The following is a 20811-nucleotide window of genomic DNA, read 5'->3' as shown; positions in this document are numbered from 1 at the left end:
GTCAAAATTACAAGGTACTGCAACCTTCGCTGTGACATGCTCACTCCCCATTGGCAGTAAAGGGGGTTAAACCGTGCGTCTCAAGATGCGATTACCAGCGTTGCTTCTGCCATACAGCTCTCCCGTAACCCGGTATTCCGTTACATGCCAATACTTTTACGGACAATTCTGTATATGCCGATACTTTTACGGACAATTCCGTATATGCCGATACCTTTACGGACAATTCCGTATATGCCGATACCTTTACGGACAATTCCGTATATGCCGATACTTTTACGGACAATTCCCTATATGCCGATACTTTCACGGACAAGCCAAAATTCTGCAATGTTCAACAAGACCCTTTGCCCACCTCCTGGTTGAGATGGAGGCCCGTGCCGGTCAGTTGTGGATCTTGATGGCCTTCTCGAGGTAGTTGTAGCGAGACCGCTTCGGTGCCTTGTTGACGTGCTCAATGCCCAGCCATGGCCGCGGGTGCATGGCTGTTGCTGCGAGGAAGCGGGGGACAGAAATCGGGGGGACAGCGAGGGGGAGAAGGGGGGAGGGAAGCGATGGCAGAGGGGCTCCAGGTTATTTCCACACAGCCACTTTCGCTGGGTGGGGGAGTGGGGGGGGGAGGCACCCTCATCGCAACCTCAACCAATACTCCTACGACACATGATGTCTCAACGATGATGGCAGCAGTGCAAAAAGTGTGCCACCAGTGTGTCGCAATCAAATGCGTCTCGACTTCTCAAAACATGTACTGTGCAAAATGCAAACAAGGAAGGAAACTGATGGGACTGCGCTGTGCGTTATCTTTTGCACTTTGCGCAGTACATTAGCTGTTCACTATGTATTGACTGGTCTGCTAAGTACTTCTGCGATTTTATTATTTTAACTATGGACGCAAATGACAACTGCCCTTCCACATGGTGCAGCCACAGTACTAAATGGATTCCTCATTTACCAAAGCAACTCAGACTTGCTGAACATGTTATTTATACAATTATAGCTTTTGGCTAGCATAATGCACAAATAAGCAGATTATTTTCCTCTTTTTCAATTCGTGGTGACTAGACGGATATGTGGACTTCTCTGCAATGCACAGAATGGTGATGCACGCCTCGAACGCAAGTCTCACCCACAGATCTCCAGGGTGACCTTACCCCCTCACAAATTAATCCTGCCTATTTGAAATTGTTTCACATCTTCTGTTATCGTCAGAATCGTGAAAATCTTGTGGCTTGTGCGCCAGCACGCTTCGCACAACCGTCCCGGGAAAGGCTTCGGAGTAGGCCACTGGGATGGACAGACACAATCTCTCAAGTGCAGCACCGTTTGCGTGACTGTACACGTGAATGATTAGGCGTTGGTGCCCAGAATGAGAGCTAACATATTCGCTATGTTCGCTCGCTATCCGGTCCTGGTGAGTCAGACTTGACTCAATTCATTGTGTGCCCATCGGTATCTGCTTGGTAAATGATTCGGCTGGCTAGATTGGTGCATAGAAAGCGCAATAAATCCCCTTGTCATTGTCAGCACTATTGTGTTGTCGTTCCTTTGTCCCATGGGCAGATTTGTAGACCCCATCACAGAACATCATAGACCGGGGGGTTCTCAAGCATACTCGTCCCAGGGAACCCCGCTAAGCTCCACGAAGGGCAGCACGAGTCTTCATCTGAGACACGCATTTCACTACCGTGCGCACATCCCTGTTACTTTATTCCCCAGTGAGCTGGTCACCAACAAATCGTACGTCCAACACGATGTAGCCGGTGATCTGCATCTTTGACAACTTCGCACCGACTCAAAGCTAAACTACTGTCGTTGCAACCACTGCGGACGAAACCATAGCCGCTATCGATGCGCTCATGTACGGTGACCTTGCGGTTCTGAAGGCAGGCGGACAATGTTCATGCCCAGTCAAAATGAAACTACCATTTGCTGGAATGCGCTCCGACGAAATAAACAGTGGTTGCTATTGACGAGATCATGGATGGCAACTACGCAGATTTCAACTATGCAGAGATCAGCTGATATTAGTTGGCTGTACTGGTTAATGCTACGAGGCGTGTAGGCGGCTCTGCGACACTGGACTGCCTTCAAGGTTGGCCCACATTACAAATTACATTAAATCCTCGCAAGGAAGACCCGCTTTGTGCACTGGTACACATACAGACATCAATTATTGCCTAGTCTCCTAGACAGGCCCAGTTTATTCAGCCAGAACCACTCCCACAAAGTAGGGGGAAGCGCCAATGAAAGTCACTAACCCTGTGTGGTCCAATCTTTTTTTTTTAATTGAAAATTTTATATTGCTTGCACCCATATGCAAAGAATACGGGGAAAAATAATGCCAACGAAATTCCCACTGGTGTTTTGGGCAATGAAAAAGGTTTTCACCCGATCTGCCAACAATTCGAGGTGTATGCAGCACACGATTCTTCAAACTCGTTAAGTCAGTCATAATTGTGTTATGTGCAGTTATTTGAAGGCTATTTTCATGCCAACCACGGCAGATGATACTCATCAGGAAGCAGGCTTCAAAGATGCAGAGGCCCAACCTCAACATCATGGTGATGCACCAAAAGCAAGCACTGGCTAACTGGAAATACTTTCTGCTATGTTTTTTCTCAAAACGTCAGGTAGTTCTTAAACACCTTACGATTCCTGCAGGAATATTTGGACCAGAAAGGGTTGAAGTGCCCTTTACAGAGCTCTGCGGTCTGCCAGGGGAGCCTGCTGCCATGCAAAATTTCTCTTCCCCCACACCCACCTTGGGGCGCCTGGGCCATGAAGTCTGACAGGTTGACGACGTACTCGTTGTCTTCGATGAACTGTGCCCGGCCCATCACCACGATGGCGAACTTGTACTGCACAGCAGAAGAGGCAAGGGAGTGTTGAAGAGCCAAGCGCATTGGAGATTGCAAGAGACGCTCGGTGAGGAAACGGGCCAGGATGATTTTAAAACGAATAAACTAGCGCAACTACAGGAAGACAACAGACATAAAGAAGATTCATCGATTAGTACGAAGCCATCATCAACAGCTATGCCTTTAGCATGTTGCGCTCAATGTAATTAACTATGAAATATGAATTAAAAAGTACAGAGGATAAATGAACCAGATGCAAACTTCAGGAGAATATATATATATATATATATCATGCCACCATGAGTGACACCAAGCTGCAGCAACAGAAAAATCTCAGTTTCACCCAAAAGGCGAAGCATTGCTTACATTGTCAAATTAGTAGACAGCTGCACGAAGGAGGATAGTAGTTATATCGACAGTATGAACTTGCAAACATTCGCTTACCAACTAAATGAACAAGCGTGGTGTCACGCACATGCACAAGCAAACATGAACAGACCTCATTCAATGACTGCAGAAACTCGCTGTCAGAAAGTGCGGCAGTTTCATCAAACAAATTGACCTTTGTGCTGCTGCTGCTCGCTTCAACACTGAACGGCAAAAACACGGCACACGCGAAGCAATGAGCCATCAGCGCAACTACACTCTGCACTCGTCGCAGACCATTTAAGATAGGGCCCACGCAGCCACGCCATACACAGCAGCCGCTGGAGCGACTAAGAAGCAATACGGTGTGCATAACCATCATTGCGAGTCTCCCGAGTAATTCCTCCTCCTCGCAAGTTTGGAGTTTTCCTGCGGGTAATGCACAGACGTACAAACGCAGCCTAGGCATCATCTGGAAGTTGGAGAAACGCTGCTGGGCGGGCTCACCTTTTCGAACTCTTTCTCAGGAACGTCCAGCTTCTTCTGGATCCTGTCCCTGACTTTTGCGAAGGGTTCTCCCTGTATCGAGCAAAGCGGAACACTGCCTGGTCAACACACGTGCATGAAGGTTTACGCAGGATCTAGCGGCTGGAAAGCGTATCATACAATCGCAGTTTTGGCAGTTTGCTAATGTTGGTGCCAAAAGAGTGTTTTCTGGCAACGCATGAAATGGTAAAAAAAAGAAGTTAACTGTATTGGGTAATTTTTTTGGTGTTCTCGATCGCTAGTGTTGATGCCAGGAAACGAACATTTTAGAAATCAAAGATATTTTATTTGCAAATGCAATTATACGAAGGTTCCCAATTCGATTCAGCGATATTTGAGTATTTTGCAGACCTCTAGCAAGCACACCTTCAATTAATATATTTGATGAAGAGGTGGAATTTTTTGCACGGTTGTTAGTGTGTGTGGCTGATTTAGTGGCCCTTCTAATGAATTACAGTAGAACCTCGTGGATATGATCCCAGAGAGAACAATTTCCTGGCGCCAACGTATGCGATCGAGAACACAAAAAAAAATGACCTAACAGAGTTACGCTAATTTTTTACCGGTTCAAATGTTACTGGAAAACCACGAACGTTTAGTACATCACCAAACTGCAATAGTACGACACGTTTCCCGGCCGCTAGCTTTCATGTATAGGAGCGAGGAATACCAGTGAATATTTCAACAGCCCTCAGTTTGCACATGTCATTGCCCTGTTCAGCAAGACTACAACTTGTAATAAATGTGTTATTGCAAAAAAAAAACAAAGTTTGCGGTCATTTATTGAATGAACTGCACATTGTGTTTTCTCGCCACTAGATCCCACGTAAACATGAAAATGCACGAGGCACACGCGATCGAGAACAGTACACAGCCACCTGCCACAGCACCTTCACTGCAATACTCGCCCACCTTTCTCACATGAAAACGCAGGCGCTAGCTCTTTATTCCGGTATGTACCAGCAAATCTTCGGGGTTGTCGCACACCGCATTTGCAGCTATCGCCACCAACTCTACTGCGATAAGTGCCTTCACTCGTCTTACAGCGCGTGAGGTGTAGTGCCTTTAGTAGCGTACTGCACGCTTGTAGTAGGCCGATAATCGAAACGCGCCACTGTTCCCCGATGCAGGCAGCATGATGCGAGCGCCAAATTTTGTTTCCGAGCCATCCGGTGTCACAAGCCAGCTCAATTTCGTTTTGGTTTCTCATCGCCCTCTTAAAACACCAGGCAACAGGAAAACAACAGAACACGCCTCTGGCCGCCGAAGCCCCACCTGCTCAACGCGTGTCGGCATCGCGTGCGCAACGATTCGCATTACATAGATGTCAACTACAGTAGAGGGTCGAATTTTTTGGGTACATCGAAGTGTACGTTCTCTTGGTTAGTGCGTTTTTTCTCATGTTATTTTTCTTCCAAAAGTGCAGGAACGAGGTTCTACTGTATTACGCGACGACATTGAGCTTCTCTTCCTCTCACATTCTCTTTCAGTGTGTGTATTCTGTGCCCAGCACACAATAAATATTGATCGCAAAATTTATCGTTTGTGTTCTTGCTCGTTTCGTTCTTTCACGCTCTTGCGACTCCGACGTGTTGCCCCAGCTAGCCAACGTCAACGTTCCAATTTAATGATTCTTCGCGAGGCCACACGTTTTGTCTTTGGTTAGCCTGCACAATTCATAGGTTGAAACGCCAGCTCACTGCGCGTCCAATTTTTTTAACAACAAACTTTTCGCGCCAGTTCTTTTACAACACTTGTGTTGAAGGTTCTAAAAATTGCGTGGGAGGCCCCCAACTCTACTTACGTGCTTAATCTTCAGCATGAAGGGAACGCCAAACGTCGAGAAGATCTCCTGAAAGAGAGGCAAAGCAAGATCAGAGATCAAGCTGGAAATTCTATATTTAGAAACAAACAGCAGGTTAGGAGGGTGTCATATAAGAGAGGATCAGGCACAGATGAGGAATAGCGTGACAGCTGCCAACTCCACCAGGAGCTTGGCAAGTGCGTAGCTGCACAAATCAGCATGCGTAGCGTGAAAATGTTAGCAACTGCAAAGTGCTAACATATTAGGCGGGGATCATGTTTAGTCACAACTGTTACAGGTACAAGGCATTAAAGGTGCCGTGCCGGTTTGTATTTCATACAGTTCTAGGCCTAATGGAAGCGAAGGCCTAACGGAAGGCCTACATAGAGTTTGCCTAACAAGAGGAATAAGGGAGGATACAAGGGGGTCCAATATTTAGATGCCAAGAAAACCACGAGGGAAATGACCATTTCATGCTTCATACATGCACTCCCATGCACTTCTACCATGCAAATCGTACATCACACAGCTACCCCATCTCGTAACTTTTACGCATGACAACACAAATTCTGGGGTTTTACGTGCCAAAACCACGATTTGATTATAAGGCACCCATAGTGGGGGCTCTGGCATAATCTTGACCCCCAGGAGATATTTAACGTGTCCCCAATGCACAGTACACAGGCGTTTTTGCATTTCACCCCCATCGAAATGCGGCCACCGCAACCAAGATTTGATCCCGCAAACTGGTGGCTAGCAGCGCAGTACCATAGCCGCTAAGCCACCGCGGCAGGTCGCATGACAAGACAACTGTGCGTGACAAGACAATTGACGTGCGACAATTGACAGGACACTACACGGTTTCAAGGGTGTGCAGATAAGCGTGCGACTGTGGGTCATGACCACGGTGAGGTAGCGGCTTGGGAAAGTGGTACATAATGGTAAAAAATGGTCTGCGAAATTGTTGCAACACACAACACAGCGTCAACACACAGCTCTCATGACATTGTTGAGTGACATGACACGGCATGCTTCGCGTTTCTGCTAGCTTAGCTGATCCGCAGACTGCACGAGCTGGCAAAGAAAATTTAAAAAGAAACCCTTCTGATGCACCCTTGCACCAAAACTGATTAAACCAACCATGGCACTGTAATGAAAGTGGAAAGAGCACTTAGTAATTTGAGCAAAGTACAGGTTTGAGGAGTTTTCGAAGCCCTATTCTAGGCTAAGCGTGGACAGATGGGCTAGTTGGTTGTGAATAGCATTATGAAACATCGTTCCAATGCACAAATATACACGGACGAGCAGAGAAGGACAACTTCGCTTGTCCTTCTCTTCTCGTCCGTGTTTACTTGTGCGCTGGAACGATGATGGTTCATAATGTTACTCTAGGCAACAGCTAATTTGATAGGTGGAGGCAGTAGTAGCAAGACACTTTTTGTCAGTGCTATTTCAGTGTCGCATGTCACATCACAGTGTCATGAAATTCTACAATAACTGGTAGAACTCTGCTGCAGCATGCTTTACCAGAAGCTATTAATGGTTAAACACTGGCGGCAGTTGCAGTGAAGCTAGGCACAAGACGAAGGCTAGTCACAGAATATTAACCGTCAATGGCGTTGTTTTAGTCAAAGGCAGTTTATATACTCTAGGCAATAGAGTCAAGAAATGCAATTTATACCCGTGCCACACAGGCACCTTCGAGGATTTTTAAACGCAGCGCCGACCGACGCTGCCACCGATCTTGCCACTCAAACTGTACGACAAAGTCGTGTCGGGACTACTAAGAAGCCATTCGGAAATGCACAGGTCTTCCCTCTAACTGCGCCTCCACACGGACACAAGACACACATACAGATGTCTGTTGTTAATTCCGCGTTACAGACGTGACACTGTGCAATGTGAAGAAACGTTGCTTGATATTTACTTGTTTACAAGTAATAATGTCGTCGGCCGAATCGCTTTGATAGTCGCGACTCCGCTGAACCTGCGTCGGAAGAGAGATAAACTTCTGTGAAAACTGTCACCTGTTCTACTCTTTCTATATAGAACATAAGACATAAAAGCAATGCAACAAAAATGGCAGGATGCTAGCCAGCCTGGGATAACTAGTTTTTACTATCAAGAGCCGATTATCTGACACTGATAATTTGAACGTCCTTAATTATTCGAATGGCCCCGCAGGCACTGCCACTCGCCCCATCAACTTAATGTAGAAGAACGACCAAAATTTCAGGCCCCTTACAACACATCATGCGATAATTTGGACTGACTGCAGGACTGGGTGCGAATGATGTTGCCGAGTTGAGCAGAACTAACGATACTTTAGTTTTGAGGCATCGTCAGCCATGTCGCCGGTGCTCCATGAGACCCAAACTAGCGAAGCCTAGTCGATCTAGTAGTCGCCGACAAGAATCCAGTGCGAGCATTCATTGTACTTTCATCTATCTGCAGCGACAGCACCTAGATGATCGAGATACATGGGCCACAAGTTTTTAGCAAAAGTTTCCGCTAGATTCTATGCTACTCTAACATCCACTGTTCATGGACAGCTGATCTCATTGATAATGCGCACAGGGTGTAATTCTGAACATTAAAGAAGCACGAAAAGTGTGAAAAGAAATAGCATTGAGGCACTGCTAGAAAATCACGGCCACAGAGTGTAAGCCAAGAGCAAGCGTAAGTGCCTGGAGCAACCAGCATTGACAACCTTAAGCCGTATTTTTGATTAATCACTTTCAAAAGGCACTTGCGATAGAAATTGTTGTGATTTCTATATCGCAACATAGTCATAGTTATAGCTATAGTCACGCAAAATTGAAGGCACGGACATTCCAAGAATACGGAACACCTTTTTTTGGCCACTTATGCAACTAAGTCTCTTATTTTTGGATGAATCATGTATTTAGGACTCCCGGTTATTTGGGCGCTTTGGCAGTCCTCGTCAAGTCCGAATTATCGGTCGGCGACTGCACAACCTGAAGTTTGCCTTCAGGCAAAGAGCTATGATAAGCAATTTAATACCTCATCGAAAATACAAGTTGGGGAGCGCGAAAATCTAGGGATCTGATCACTAATCCCAAAAAACTAGGTGCTAAATCCAAATAGTCAAACACTATACCTAAATTGGCAACAATCACCTATTTGGTATTTAGAGTGACAAAGACTGACAACCCCATTTCAGAAGGCCCTTGTGGCACGGGTATCATACAGATTGAGTTCTAACTACCACCAAAATTTTCTCAAAAAGATCTTTTTTTTAAAGTAAGCATCGAAAAGGCACTTTTATTATTGCACCAAGATACTCGTGGCAACTCCAGTGGTGTTCCAGATGTTGGTCAGCAGCTATTAGCAAACAGAAGGGGTGATAGCATGTCACAGGTCGATGAGAAATAGGAAGAGTACATTTCGTTTCACCCTTGCTCTCACAACGCAAATGTTTCGCAAGTGACAACTGTTTTACTCTTAAAATGGTGCCAAGGTCACAGCCTTCCTCTTCCATTAAAATTTATGTCCAATCTCACAGACTAATGACTGCATCATGGTCTAATGCGGAAGCCTATGTCAAAGAGAATAGCCAAGGCTAATGGCCAATGGTCCAACCAAATGACCAAGTGACCTTGTCTCATTCTCACAATGAAACTATGGCTAAAGCCAGGGTATAATGAAAGTATGGTTAAAGCCAAGGTCAAGGCCCATAGCCGTGACTAATGGCTAAAGCAGATGGCGAAGTGATTGCGTCTTGCTCTTATACTGATGCCAAAGTCAAGGTCAGTAGCCAAAGCCCGTTGACCAACGCCAAGTGCCTACCTTCTGAAAGTGGGCACAGGGGATGAGGATCTCGTTGTCGGCCACAATAAGGTCCTCCCGGGGAATCTCCTCGATGCGATACGTTTTGGAGTTTGCCTGGTTCAGGTTGTCCAGCGGCACGTCCTCCCGCTGGATCGAGAAGATCTTGTAGCTGATCACCTCCATCAGCCTGTGCATAAGAAAAGGGGGGGGGGGAGCAAAAAAGTATGAGACCAGGGGGTTACCAAACAACCCCGCCAACAGAATCCAAGCCTCCACTAGGCACTCCTCTCTTCCTAGCAACCTGATGCCAAATTTCAATGACCAATGTAAGCCCTGATGTACCAATGGCACAAACCCACTTTGGGGGGTTGGCAAAGAATTCAATTTCACGGAATAGGAAATTGAGTTATAAAATAGGGGTGTGAATAGTGATCTTGAAGACCGAATCGAATACGAATTGAATAGTGCCACAAGTGAATCAAATTGAATACTGAATACTTTTCGAATAATGAAAGGCCATTATCACAATTAATGTCAAACAATGTTTACGTCCTAGTATTCTTAAAGTTAGCATGTTTCATTACATAGTAGGGTATGGAGCACTGTTTATTAAAAGCACAAATGAAGCATTAGGAGCAAGCAAGTAGCTTCCTCGCATGCACAGGGCTCTTCAGATAGTGCGAATGATTGCTATACAGCCTGTAAAGTATGGCTACCTATGTGACCTAGCCTGCTCCACTACGCAAGTTTTCATGGTTTATGCCTATACTATGCCTGTGGTGTAGACAAAAAGAAATAAAATTTGCCATACTTTCCAATTTTATGTTTATTTGGGCACAGTTGATGCTTAGAAGTATCCTAAAAGTATTCTAAAGATACTCACATTTATGAACAGTGACCGATTCGAAGATCGAACAGAACTTCATACGATTTATTTGAAAGGTTCAAATATTCTCTCACGCCATTCACAAAATTAGTCAAGAAAAAAAAAAGGAAAGAAAAGAATTGAACGCAATGTGACAATATGAAGGTTAGAATAAAAAGAAACAGAAAACAATTATTGCTACATACAATATCAATATACAAAACTGGGCCTGCCGAAGCCAAACGGGCCTGACGGGCAGTACCCAGCAGCTGGAGACTAGAGCACAGACAAGGAAAACATTCAAAAGTAGGCCCTAAATTTAAATTCTGCTTCCTACAAATTTCGTTTAAATCAGTTTAGAAGTTGTCTAGTGAAAGCACACCTTCATGGCAAGACATGCTGCTGCTTAAAGTAACAAGGGACAGGTTAGAAGACAGATGAGGTGAAGCATGAACTGAACTGAATTATTTCCACAACGGCACGCACCTTGTGGAAAGAGTTAAAAAAATAGAGAAGCAAAACCGGACAAAAAAAGAATATTAGAAATTTCAAATCTCACTTCCTTGCAACCATACGGAAAGGGGAATTACTCGGACGTTTGAAATGCACAGTACCAATTGACATGCACAGCCAAGCCCCAGCATGGAAACCCACCTGAGCTTCCCCGAACCATCCTCGGAGAGCTCGACCTGCTTGCGTGCCTCTTCAAGGAGATCGCTCACACAGCCATTCTTGTTCGGGTACAGTACCAACTCCTTCTGTACAAAATGCAAAAACGCATGTAGCCAAGCGGAAAACATGGAGACTGCAATTGCAGGCAAGTCTGGCACGTACCACTGAACTTATTTTATGGTACCTGTACTGTGTGACATACACGAGCGACACAAGCAGTACTACAGCACCAGTGCTAACTGGTAGCACAGTATCAGCAATGACTGGTACCAGTACCACAGTACAGGTACCAACTGGTGCTGGTACCAGCACAATGTATCACAATGAAAGTCGCAGTCGGTAGGTACCTGTACTGTGTGACACAAGAGTGACACAAGCAGTACTACAGTACCGGTACTAACTGGTAGCATAGTACCAGCAGTGACTGATACCAAGTACCACAGTACAGGTACCAAGTGGTGCTGGTACCAGCACAATATACCACAATGAAAGTCGAAGCCAGTACCGCAGCACTTGTCATGCTGTCCTTGGATTTACTCACGAGCGCGTGACACTTCACAAGCCTGGCTGCCCATCACACATGGACAGAAATAAGCTCCACAGATGTCACAACAAGAGAAAGCTAATGAAGAAGCACCCACAGTAAGGCATACAACAAAAGAACAATCTACAAAGAAGTATTTCATTGAGGAAAAAGAACACCAACACAGTTAATATAGAAGAACCGGTCTACCTCACCTCTTCCTTGAACTTGTTGTTGACCCAAATGCACTTGAACTGCTTTTTGCTCTCCAGTTCGTTTATTCGTATGCTCAACTGCAGAGAGGAAACACAAAAGACACCAATGGTCGATCAGAGCCGAGTGGCTTGTGGCGAGAAAAATCCAAGTCCAAATGGATTGGCAGAGTACTATCAATCCAGTACTGACAACCGACACATTGTCTTTTTCTTTAGATTAGTGACTCTTCTACCAACTCTGGCGCTTTTTTTACAACAACAAGTACCCCACACTGGCATCCTTTCACCATCAGAAGTCTAACAGAAGGTTTGAGAACCAATGAGCAAAATTTGTTTGCAAAAAATAATTTTTATTTTTCTTAAAACCTGACATTCTTAAATGCTTCAAAGATTTTAAGACCGAATTCATGAACGTTATGAAACATTCGAGAGAGTTGGTAGGCACCGTATTTACTTTATTGTAAGACAGTCATGATCACAAGGTGAGGGTACTCAGTTGGGAGACCCGAGAAAATTTAATTTCAAAACTTAATTTATCGGAGTACCCACAGCACCTCTGACATTACTGGGGGGGGGGGGGAACAATAAGAATGCAAGCATGTGAATGAATACACAAAACAAGACCAGCATTAATAGTCTAAAATAACTGAACCATAAAGCACTCAAAACCAAGAAAATCCCACCAGATAATGCTGTGCACAACAAGCACACATTAATATAAGGCAATATAGAGCAGCCAACAGATTGTTCAGACTCAGCTGGCAATTGCCCAAAATACCGAATAATCTGAAGCACCTGGCATAATCACTGCGGATTATGTGCCAATTTTGCCTTACGGTGTGGCTTTGGAGCAGCGCATAACCGCACTCCGCTTTTACTGTTAACTTTTTTTGAAATTCTCCATGCAGGTTACATGTGCAAAAATACAGTAATGCCTCACCTGCCAAGCTTTAGTTCTTACTACAGTTCATGCTTCAGTCTAAAACGTGGATCGCCAGAAATGTGCCACTGATCTGCCACATTGAAACAGGAAATCAGCCTCGCATAAAAGGCGAGGCTGATAACGAAATATGGCGGCAAGGAAACATCACAAGCATCACCATGGTAACACAAAACAGAACATCCCACCTGTTGGTAATAGATTTTCTTGGGTTGCCTTGGCTTGAAGAACACTAACAGGTCCTTGAGCGTTCCTTCGTATGTACACCTCAGCGGGTTACCGGGACCTTCGCGGTAACTGCTCAGGAAAAAAAAGAAAAGGAAAAAGGAAGAGGACGAAGGGACACGACGTGTGAATTAAAGGACTACTATTGAAGAAAAGCTTGCCCTAATTTGAATGCCATGTTGTTGAGCTAAGTTGTCAATATTCAAATTCAACTGGAGCGACTTTCAGCTCAACACTAACGCTAGAAGCCCAGCATTGTGTGCTCAGGTGCCCTTCATGCAGGAACAAAATGTGCAATGCCCTGCAAAAGTATGCTGCAACACATCAGGTTCATTTTTTATTATAGACGCTACTGTGGCGCTGAAGTATGAAAGAGTGGTGCCAAACAAGTTCATTTTACGATGCAGTGCATCATCTCTGCACACTTTCGCACTCGAAATGTGAAGGCGTACCACAACTGCCAAAGGGCATACTACTGGGACGATGTTCTGCGATCATCGTACTTTCATTTATTATCTTTTAGGAGTAAGCTTTACACATGAGAAACTTCTATCTACATAAATGGGGTAATCATATTGCTCAGGAACCACTGAAACGATGTTGATGAAGTCAGTTGCATATCAAAGAACAAAACGAAAGTTACAATACCCCTCCCCCCCCCACTCCAGGATTAGTAACAAAGTTCACCAAACTAGTAGGCGACATCTTTTGGATTAAGGCCATCAATTTAGAAATTCTTGAAAATTGCAAAAAAAAAGAAAGTATCAAATTTGCAACTCTAGCTCAGCAATATCGCAGTTCTCTAAACTGCACATAGTGAGACACCTGGTGCGTGACAAAAAGCGATTATGTACTGCTCACGGTACAGCACCGATGTGCAAGCAAGACTCGAAATCCTCGTAAACGTTCTAATGAGGAGTTTTAGCCAACAGTGCAACCAACGAACTCTTGCAAACACAAAACCTCCCACTCAGCTGGCATTCTTTTGTTCTCCTTTAGCATTTTTTTTCTCTCCTCTTTCTGTTCTATGGTATGCTAGTGAGCTTTAGATGTGCGAAACTCTAGAACTACGCAATTTCATGCAAGACACAATCGAACATATCACATCTGTTCGTTAGCTTCTTGGTTGCCAGGACTCTTCTCACTGTTGAGAGTGCTTGTTTTCACAATTGCAGGAGCGAGATTTACTAATACAGCAGCACCCTGTTGATACATCCGCCGCTGTTGAGTTTTCCTGGCTGCTACGTTGCATTTGTGTGGCGCAATGAATCCCATGTATTATGTTCCAATTTGTTATGTCACCATTCCGCAATGTTCCCGCATGTTATGTTGCATTGGAATGCTTCCATCACATAAACTTAGTGGTGCAGAGGCAAATTCAGAAGTAAGAGATGGCAGAAGTCAGTTTTGCCGGCTCCCTAAAGTTAGCTTTGCTGCAACACGGCCATGTTACGTGGTGAATCATTAAGAGTGAAAAGAGGTGAATATTGCGGAAAAGGGTAAGTGTTAAAATCACCGAACCTGTGGTGATTTGGGCACCCTTCTCACTGCTGAATTTCCCAGTTGTTACGTTGTTTCCGCAGTCTCTTGAAATAAACTCGTCAACAGGATTCTACCAAACAGCTGAACTCAAATTGCCTCTTCTACGTCCCTTCAACATCGCAGTGTTAGGTATACGAGCGATTCTGCATTCGGCTTTGTCAGACTGCAGTCCCTACGGTCGTGATTGGATTCTTCGATTCGATTCGACTCAGATTCAAGTTTGTTCTGGCGCTCGGTGACGTAACGCCATCGCCGCCACGCTGCTGCAGCGGCTTTTGTGGCCAAACTTACCCTCTACGATCGCAATTTTCATTGAGGACTTCGTTGTGCCTTTGCGCGAAAAGAGCGAACAAAGAGAGCATGCACGCTTAAGCAAGGCAAAGCAAAAAATAATATTAAAATGGATAATAAAAACGTACAAAGAAAAGCAGACAGTCAGCAAAAGTTCAAACGAGTACTCACCTCTGAACTTTGAAAAATTGTAATAAATAAGGGTCTGTGCCTAACCGCTGAGCCACGGCCCGCGCAATCTGTTTCATCGGGGAGAGAGAAGGAGAGAGAAAACATCTGTCATGAGATTGGGCGACTTCCTCGCAGGGTGAGAAAAAATAGACAAGGCACCGTAGAGGACACATTTTTAAGACCAAATAGAATGTACTTTTCAAAAAATGAACAGTTGTTTTCACCAGCATAAAGCAATGAACACATCCCCTTAATTAATGCGATCAAATTTTTTTCCATTACACTGCACGTCATGAGTGAAGCCTTCGTTACTGAAAGCACAAATGGAGCAGTATGTAGATGTTTTTTCTTTTGTGCATGCCCAGGACTCTTGGGAGAGAGTGAATGATCACAATTTACAAGGTAAAGGCTGGCTCCCCGAGAGATGTAATCGGCTTCAGTATGCAAATTCTCACGGTTCATGCCTACTATGGCCGCAGAGATGGAACAGTTCTGTTGCAATTTCGTGTACAACTGGGCATACTCGAACACTCTGAAACAATCAAAAAGTTGTTTTGACTAATAAGGTGGGCCAGGGTGACCCACCTGGTCGTAGTTCATCTTGAGTGAGAGCTCCATTGTCAATCCCGGGTCATTAGGGATCATTTTATCACAGAACGTCACTTCAACCCTATAGAAGAGGTCCCTGTAAACAATAAGACGGGAGATTAAAAAAACAATTGGAATGCAAACCTGGCACCGTGACATTGAATTAACACTACAGTAAAACCTCATTAATTCAGATTTCCCGGGAACGGAAAAAAATGTTAGAATTAAGCAAATGTAGAATTATTAAGGGTATCAGAAAACAAATGCTTATTACGTCAACACGCTTTTATTCACTGTATGAATGAGCCAATCCTGCTTCTATTTTGCACAACTGCAGTGCAGAAGCTGCCATTCTCGTCGTCTTGTGGCTGATTAGCGCTCGCAGCGGCGAAAGCCTAGCGACTTCCTTCACAGCGTGGCTGTGGCGCACGTCTTTATCTTTTTCACTACCTCGGGCACATCCCAATTATTCTTTCGCCAGTGACCTGGTTGCCGTACATCACACCGTTGCCGGTGCTCTCCATCCTTGAATGCTTGTCAAAATGAGAATACTGTTTGCCACAACTGCTGTGGACGAAACCGCGGCCACTGTCGACGCGAAAATGGACGACAACCTTGCGGTTCTGAAAGCGCGCGGGTAACGCACGCACGAAGTCAAAACGAAACTAACATTTGCGACAACCGCGAACAAAGACGCGGTCGCTATCGACGGGATCATGGATGCCGATTATGCAGTCGCGAATCAACGTGACCAGGACAGTGCTGTGCACTGCGGTAAATATGCTTTTCTGTTATTTATCGAAAGCCCAACCTAAAAGAAACGATAAAGGCTTTAAAGGCACAAATGGGAACAACGCATTCTGGCACTGCTGTCATTTGTGTACGATTTCCACTGACGACTACGTACGGCGATGCGAACTCTGCCACTTCGTTGCAGTGGATGCTGCCATTTTTGCTCTTTTGCGTCGCATACTAGCGGTGCTCTGGCGCTCGCTGAGCTCTGACAGCTGTCTGAATTATACCCCTGTCACACGGGCACCCGCGAACTCCATCAAACTCCTTCGTCAAACATCGAACTCCTTCGTCTTTACGCCAATGTAGTTGCGCTCCGTGTCACACGGTCTCCCTTGCGATAAGGAAGTTAAATGGAGATTTTGGGCGAAGGGAGTTCGGCAATGACCATTACGGCTGGATGGAGTACTCTCGTTCCCAGGCAGCTACAGTTCTGCAGAAAACCACGCTAGTAAAATCGTCGTAACTGGTTCATTTACAAATTATAGCATTATTTCTTTTTTGCCTTACGATATATGCCACATAATGGAAGTTTTATTTGTTTTTAAGGGCATCAGCATCTGTACTCTCTACACCAATACTTGCCACGCTGCATCGGGAAACGTCGTTCCGCCATTTTGTTTGTTTTTATATGCACGGGAGCCGCACGTATCATTTAAGCCGTACGGGTAAAATTCTCCAGTGACACGCACCATGAGCGATCGCGGCGCACCGCGAACACACAGACGCGCGATTACACAGCGGAATCACAAATCGAAGTGCACCAGCCCAACAACGTGACCCACTCTGCCCACGCACGAAAGCAAGAGCGCAGTGTGGCCAGCATCGCTCGCAACTTCGCCATGCTTGGAAAACAAAAGTCTTGCGGTAACGTACCGCAAAGATTCTCGCTGTGATTTTATATTATTACATACTGCGTTAAAAAAATGCACGTAGATTACTTTAACGGCGACCGTATGTGTGAACAGTTGCACACGGAAGTAAGCTCAGCAGCGCAGTTTGTACCCTGTGTGGCGCCCGTCGAAAGCTCGCGCTGTGCTGTGTAGCACGGCCGCAACTCCATTGCCGTCAATCTCCGTTAGGGAGTTTCATGCTCAACGGACTTTGCGGGTGCCCGTGTGACAGGGGTATTAGCCAATGTGCCACCAAATACGTCTGAATTTTCATTGCAATAAATAATGCATACGCCTGCTAGGATCAAAGGAAGAGTTCGAATTATCTGCTTTTCCGAATTAACGAGAGTCGAATTAATGAGGTTTTACTGTATACAGATGCAGGACCATGGCAAAAAGCACTCAAGACGTGATAGCTAAACTGATACACCACTGATAACAATGAATTAAACAGGAAAACTGGTCTAGTTTAGTTTTAATGGGGCGGTGTTCTGTTGTAACAAAACCAGAAATGCAGAATCCGACACGGTACTGATCATAGCCATTTGTCCGCACATAGCTCGGAATATGCGTGCCGTAAGCAAGAACACCAAAAAAATAAATTGTAGACTAATTTATTGCGCGCCTCACTTTTCAGACCTGCACACTTATTCAGACTTCGTTGCAAACATTCCCTCCTGCCCATATTGCCATACAAGATGTACAGCTTAGGCTTAGCAGCCCAGACAATATGGCTGCAACAAAAGGAGTAGATTTTAATGAAGAGAAAGGAGGAGAGCTCGGCCTGGAGAGCATGTCTCTAGCCTGCTACTCCTCACTGGGGAAAGTGGGAAATACAGGGAAAGGTAGGTGGCGGGTGATTATGATATGGTACAACGAGATACTATATACACGTTGTCCAATATGCGGATGCGCACTGGAGACGCAATACACATATGAGTAATCTTGTCCATACAAAAAGTTATTGCGCAAACACATTTCGCACTGACTGCACGTCTCACAGCTTCTAGAGGCGATCGTTTAAACCAGTCTCACGTTTGGCACAGTCAACACTCCTCCACGCGCCCAAAGGCTATTTGCTGATGGCTGGAGGAGTTGCTGGTGACAAGCTGTTGCACATAGCTCCCATAAATATGTACCAATAGCCCTCAATGGCGATGGAGTGCGAGATCACATGCATAGACTAGACTGGCAAGCACAGTAGCAGATTTAGGTCAAAAATGTCCACAAAATCAGTAGGCAACTGTGCTTGCAGCATGTGAAATTTAAGATGGATGGAAGAAAACCTTTCTTCCATGTTGAAGCGGCACATTTTAGATGAGCTTGCACACTTTTGGCCCACAGGGCTATCCCGACGAAAGGCATCCTGTGCAACTTCCAAGAGCTACATCCAACACAGGACAACACGATTGCTTGAACGTGATTCGGTTCGCATACCAGCGAGAGACTTGCGCACGAGGCAAATATTCGCTTGGTATTGCTTTGCCGAGAGTCCACCTTCAATTCCTCAGCGTATCACATTGAGGAAATGATCGGACAGCGCACTTCAAGAGGCACAAGTGCCATTTTGGAAGTCTGGACACCTCGGCGTAATGTCTCAATAGACAATAAAACTCGCAACCATCATGAAAAACCTACCAACTGTGAGCATGTTTAAGGAAGTCCAACGTTCAGTGGAAGCCATTCTATCTTATTTTTCTAACCATCAGGATGAACTGAAGCGATCAATTTGGGGAGGGGGACTTGAAGTTGTCACAAGACTGCTATGAAACCCGTTCACCGACCTGAAGTAGTCTTTGACTGTGGGTAGCTCGTACTCGTCCATGTGGTGGTCAAGCTTCTGGAAGACAATGATGTCACCATCCATCAGTTCCTCCAGAACCTTTTCCAGTGGAAGCTCCAGGTCTTCGATTCGGTCCACTATGTTCGGCTTCACTTCCTGAAACGTTGAGAGGTGAAGGCATAGCACCAAGAAACATCACGCTATTATTTCTTGGCATGATATTACTCTAGGCATCACAAGATACATACACCCCCCCACAATGACACTAAAAGAGTCGCGACATAATGCATCAGCAGAATTGAGCCTCCTCGAGCGACACCAGAAAAATGTGAAGAGGATCAAGTAACAACAGCAACATCAACAGCAACAACAACAACAAAAAGCATATGCAAAAATGATTTTGATGGACAGCATATTGGCAGAAACCCACCTCATAAAGCACCAATTCCGTGTCAGCTGGGAAGCCTGCTCGCTTGTTTAGCAATGGCAACAGCTCCTCTGCAAAGCAACACATTTTGCCAAGTCTCATGCACGGCTTGCCAGTAACGTCTGACAACTTGGCAAATTACAGAGATCTACAGGGAACTTTAGAAACAAGGGACACTATCGGCGCTATCGGCAACACCTTGTTTTTAATGGGTGTCTTGATTGCGCACCTTTTGTGGGATAGATACAGCCGACAAGCAGCAGTGAACTAGGAACAGCAGAGACTGCGAAGCAACACAACGTTTACAGATTGCATTCTTTTTAAGCGGCTTTACTGCTGCAATTGTGCCTTCTAGAGGCACTTGTCGGAATAGACTTGCTGGAAGCAAGTGCCGCTCTCTTGTGCTTTCACCATCGGAACACTTTTAAAAGGCTATGGTCGGAGACCAGGTGAGCTGAACATCGCTGCATTCAAAATTTTTTCTCATATAACTCGACAATACATTCGTAGAACTGTGGAACAAGTTCAAATTCGCAAGCTTTACGAAAAATGTGCGAGAGCTGGCAGCTATGGATCGTTGTCATGGTCACACAGTATCCCTTGCAGTGCTATACCGCAGGCTTAACAACAACAACAAAAATGCAGATCGAATGAGTTAAAATCTATATAAAGCGAAGCTTTGTGCGAGTGCATAAATAGTCTAGACATGTGTGACCACGCACGTGCACACACACAAACACAAATGACAGTGAGCCTTTTGTTAAGCGGAGTTCCCGACTATACTAGAGTACAAAGGACGGCCTGAACACATAGCTCCAGAGGCAGCATGCACATACATACATGTGCAATTTGAATCCGTTCTATCCACAAGAAGCATTCACTTCATTACGGAGCAGCCACAGACGTGCAAAGACAAGCTTTCTGGGTCTTTTTTTTCGCTCCCCCATATGGCCGCCGTTGCCACCGTCGCAAACAACATCTGGTGGCGTTGCAAAGAACCCTAGCGAAGCCTAGGGTTCACCGTGGACTGGCCTCCACCGTGGACTCCACCGTGGACTGGCCAAATAAGCCAACCAATCGAAGACCTACCGTCACGAAACCCGGCGAGGCTCGCAAAGAAAAGCTTCGCTTATAGAAGGAGCAAAGGGTTCCCAACGTTCCTTGTGGTTCCTGCTAGCAACTACGGCAAATGCAGACTGCATCACTTCATTTTAGAGAAGAGTCTTTGCTGCCTGTTTGCGGTACCCTGCGTTTATTAAAAATTTAATTCTGGGATTTAACGTGCCAGGACCACAACATGATTACGAGGCACGCAGTAGTGGGGCACTCCGAATCATTCTGACCACCAGAGGGTCACTCTGCATTTGACCCTCTCCGTCATCAACCAGTGCGCAACCAAACACTTCCGCGTCACAGGCAAAACTGCCACAAAACTTTCGACCCTGTAAAAAAGCCCAATTTCAGATAGCGAAAATGTGAAGGAACTGCCATGCAACATTTTATGTTTGAAATACAGGT

At 45.2% G+C, this 20811-nt stretch overlaps 1 protein-coding gene across 15 annotated transcripts in view; it reads right to left on the bottom strand.

The window, feature by feature from the left end:
• Usp7 (Ubiquitin-specific protease 7) overlaps positions 1 to 20811 on the bottom strand; it is a 64007-nt gene that overhangs the window by 3117 nt on the left and 40079 nt on the right. For 6 of the 15 annotated variants that reach the window (XM_065446302.2, XM_065446289.2, XM_065446293.2 and 3 more), the window contains 14 exons: positions 19297 to 19364; positions 18868 to 19022; positions 15396 to 15495; positions 14811 to 14878; positions 14640 to 14678; positions 12770 to 12878; positions 11642 to 11719; positions 10886 to 10989; positions 9385 to 9553; positions 7502 to 7561; positions 5575 to 5622; positions 3732 to 3803; positions 2762 to 2858; positions 356 to 491 (listed from right to left, as the gene is read on the bottom strand). In XM_065446302.2, the coding sequence (XP_065302374.2) occupies positions 385 to 491; positions 2762 to 2858; positions 3732 to 3803; positions 5575 to 5622; positions 7502 to 7561; positions 9385 to 9553; positions 10886 to 10989; positions 11642 to 11719; positions 12770 to 12878; positions 14640 to 14678; positions 14811 to 14878; positions 15396 to 15495; positions 18868 to 19022; positions 19297 to 19364 (1274 nt within the window). In that variant the 3' untranslated portion in view covers positions 356 to 384. The remainder of the gene's footprint in view (positions 1 to 355; positions 492 to 2761; positions 2859 to 3731; positions 3804 to 5574; positions 5623 to 7501; positions 7562 to 9384; positions 9554 to 10885; positions 10990 to 11641; positions 11720 to 12769; positions 12879 to 14639; positions 14679 to 14810; positions 14879 to 15395; positions 15496 to 18867; positions 19023 to 19296; positions 19365 to 20811) is intronic. The other 9 variants (XM_065446298.2, XM_065446303.2, XM_065446299.2 and 6 more) reach the window with 7 other exon arrangements.

This window comes from Dermacentor albipictus, chromosome 8, assembly GCF_038994185.2.
Source record: "Dermacentor albipictus isolate Rhodes 1998 colony chromosome 8, USDA_Dalb.pri_finalv2, whole genome shotgun sequence".
NCBI lineage: Eukaryota > Metazoa > Arthropoda > Arachnida > Ixodida > Ixodidae > Dermacentor > Dermacentor albipictus.
Note: the sequence above shows the minus strand (reverse complement) of the source record. Positions and strands in the feature narration are given on the sequence as shown.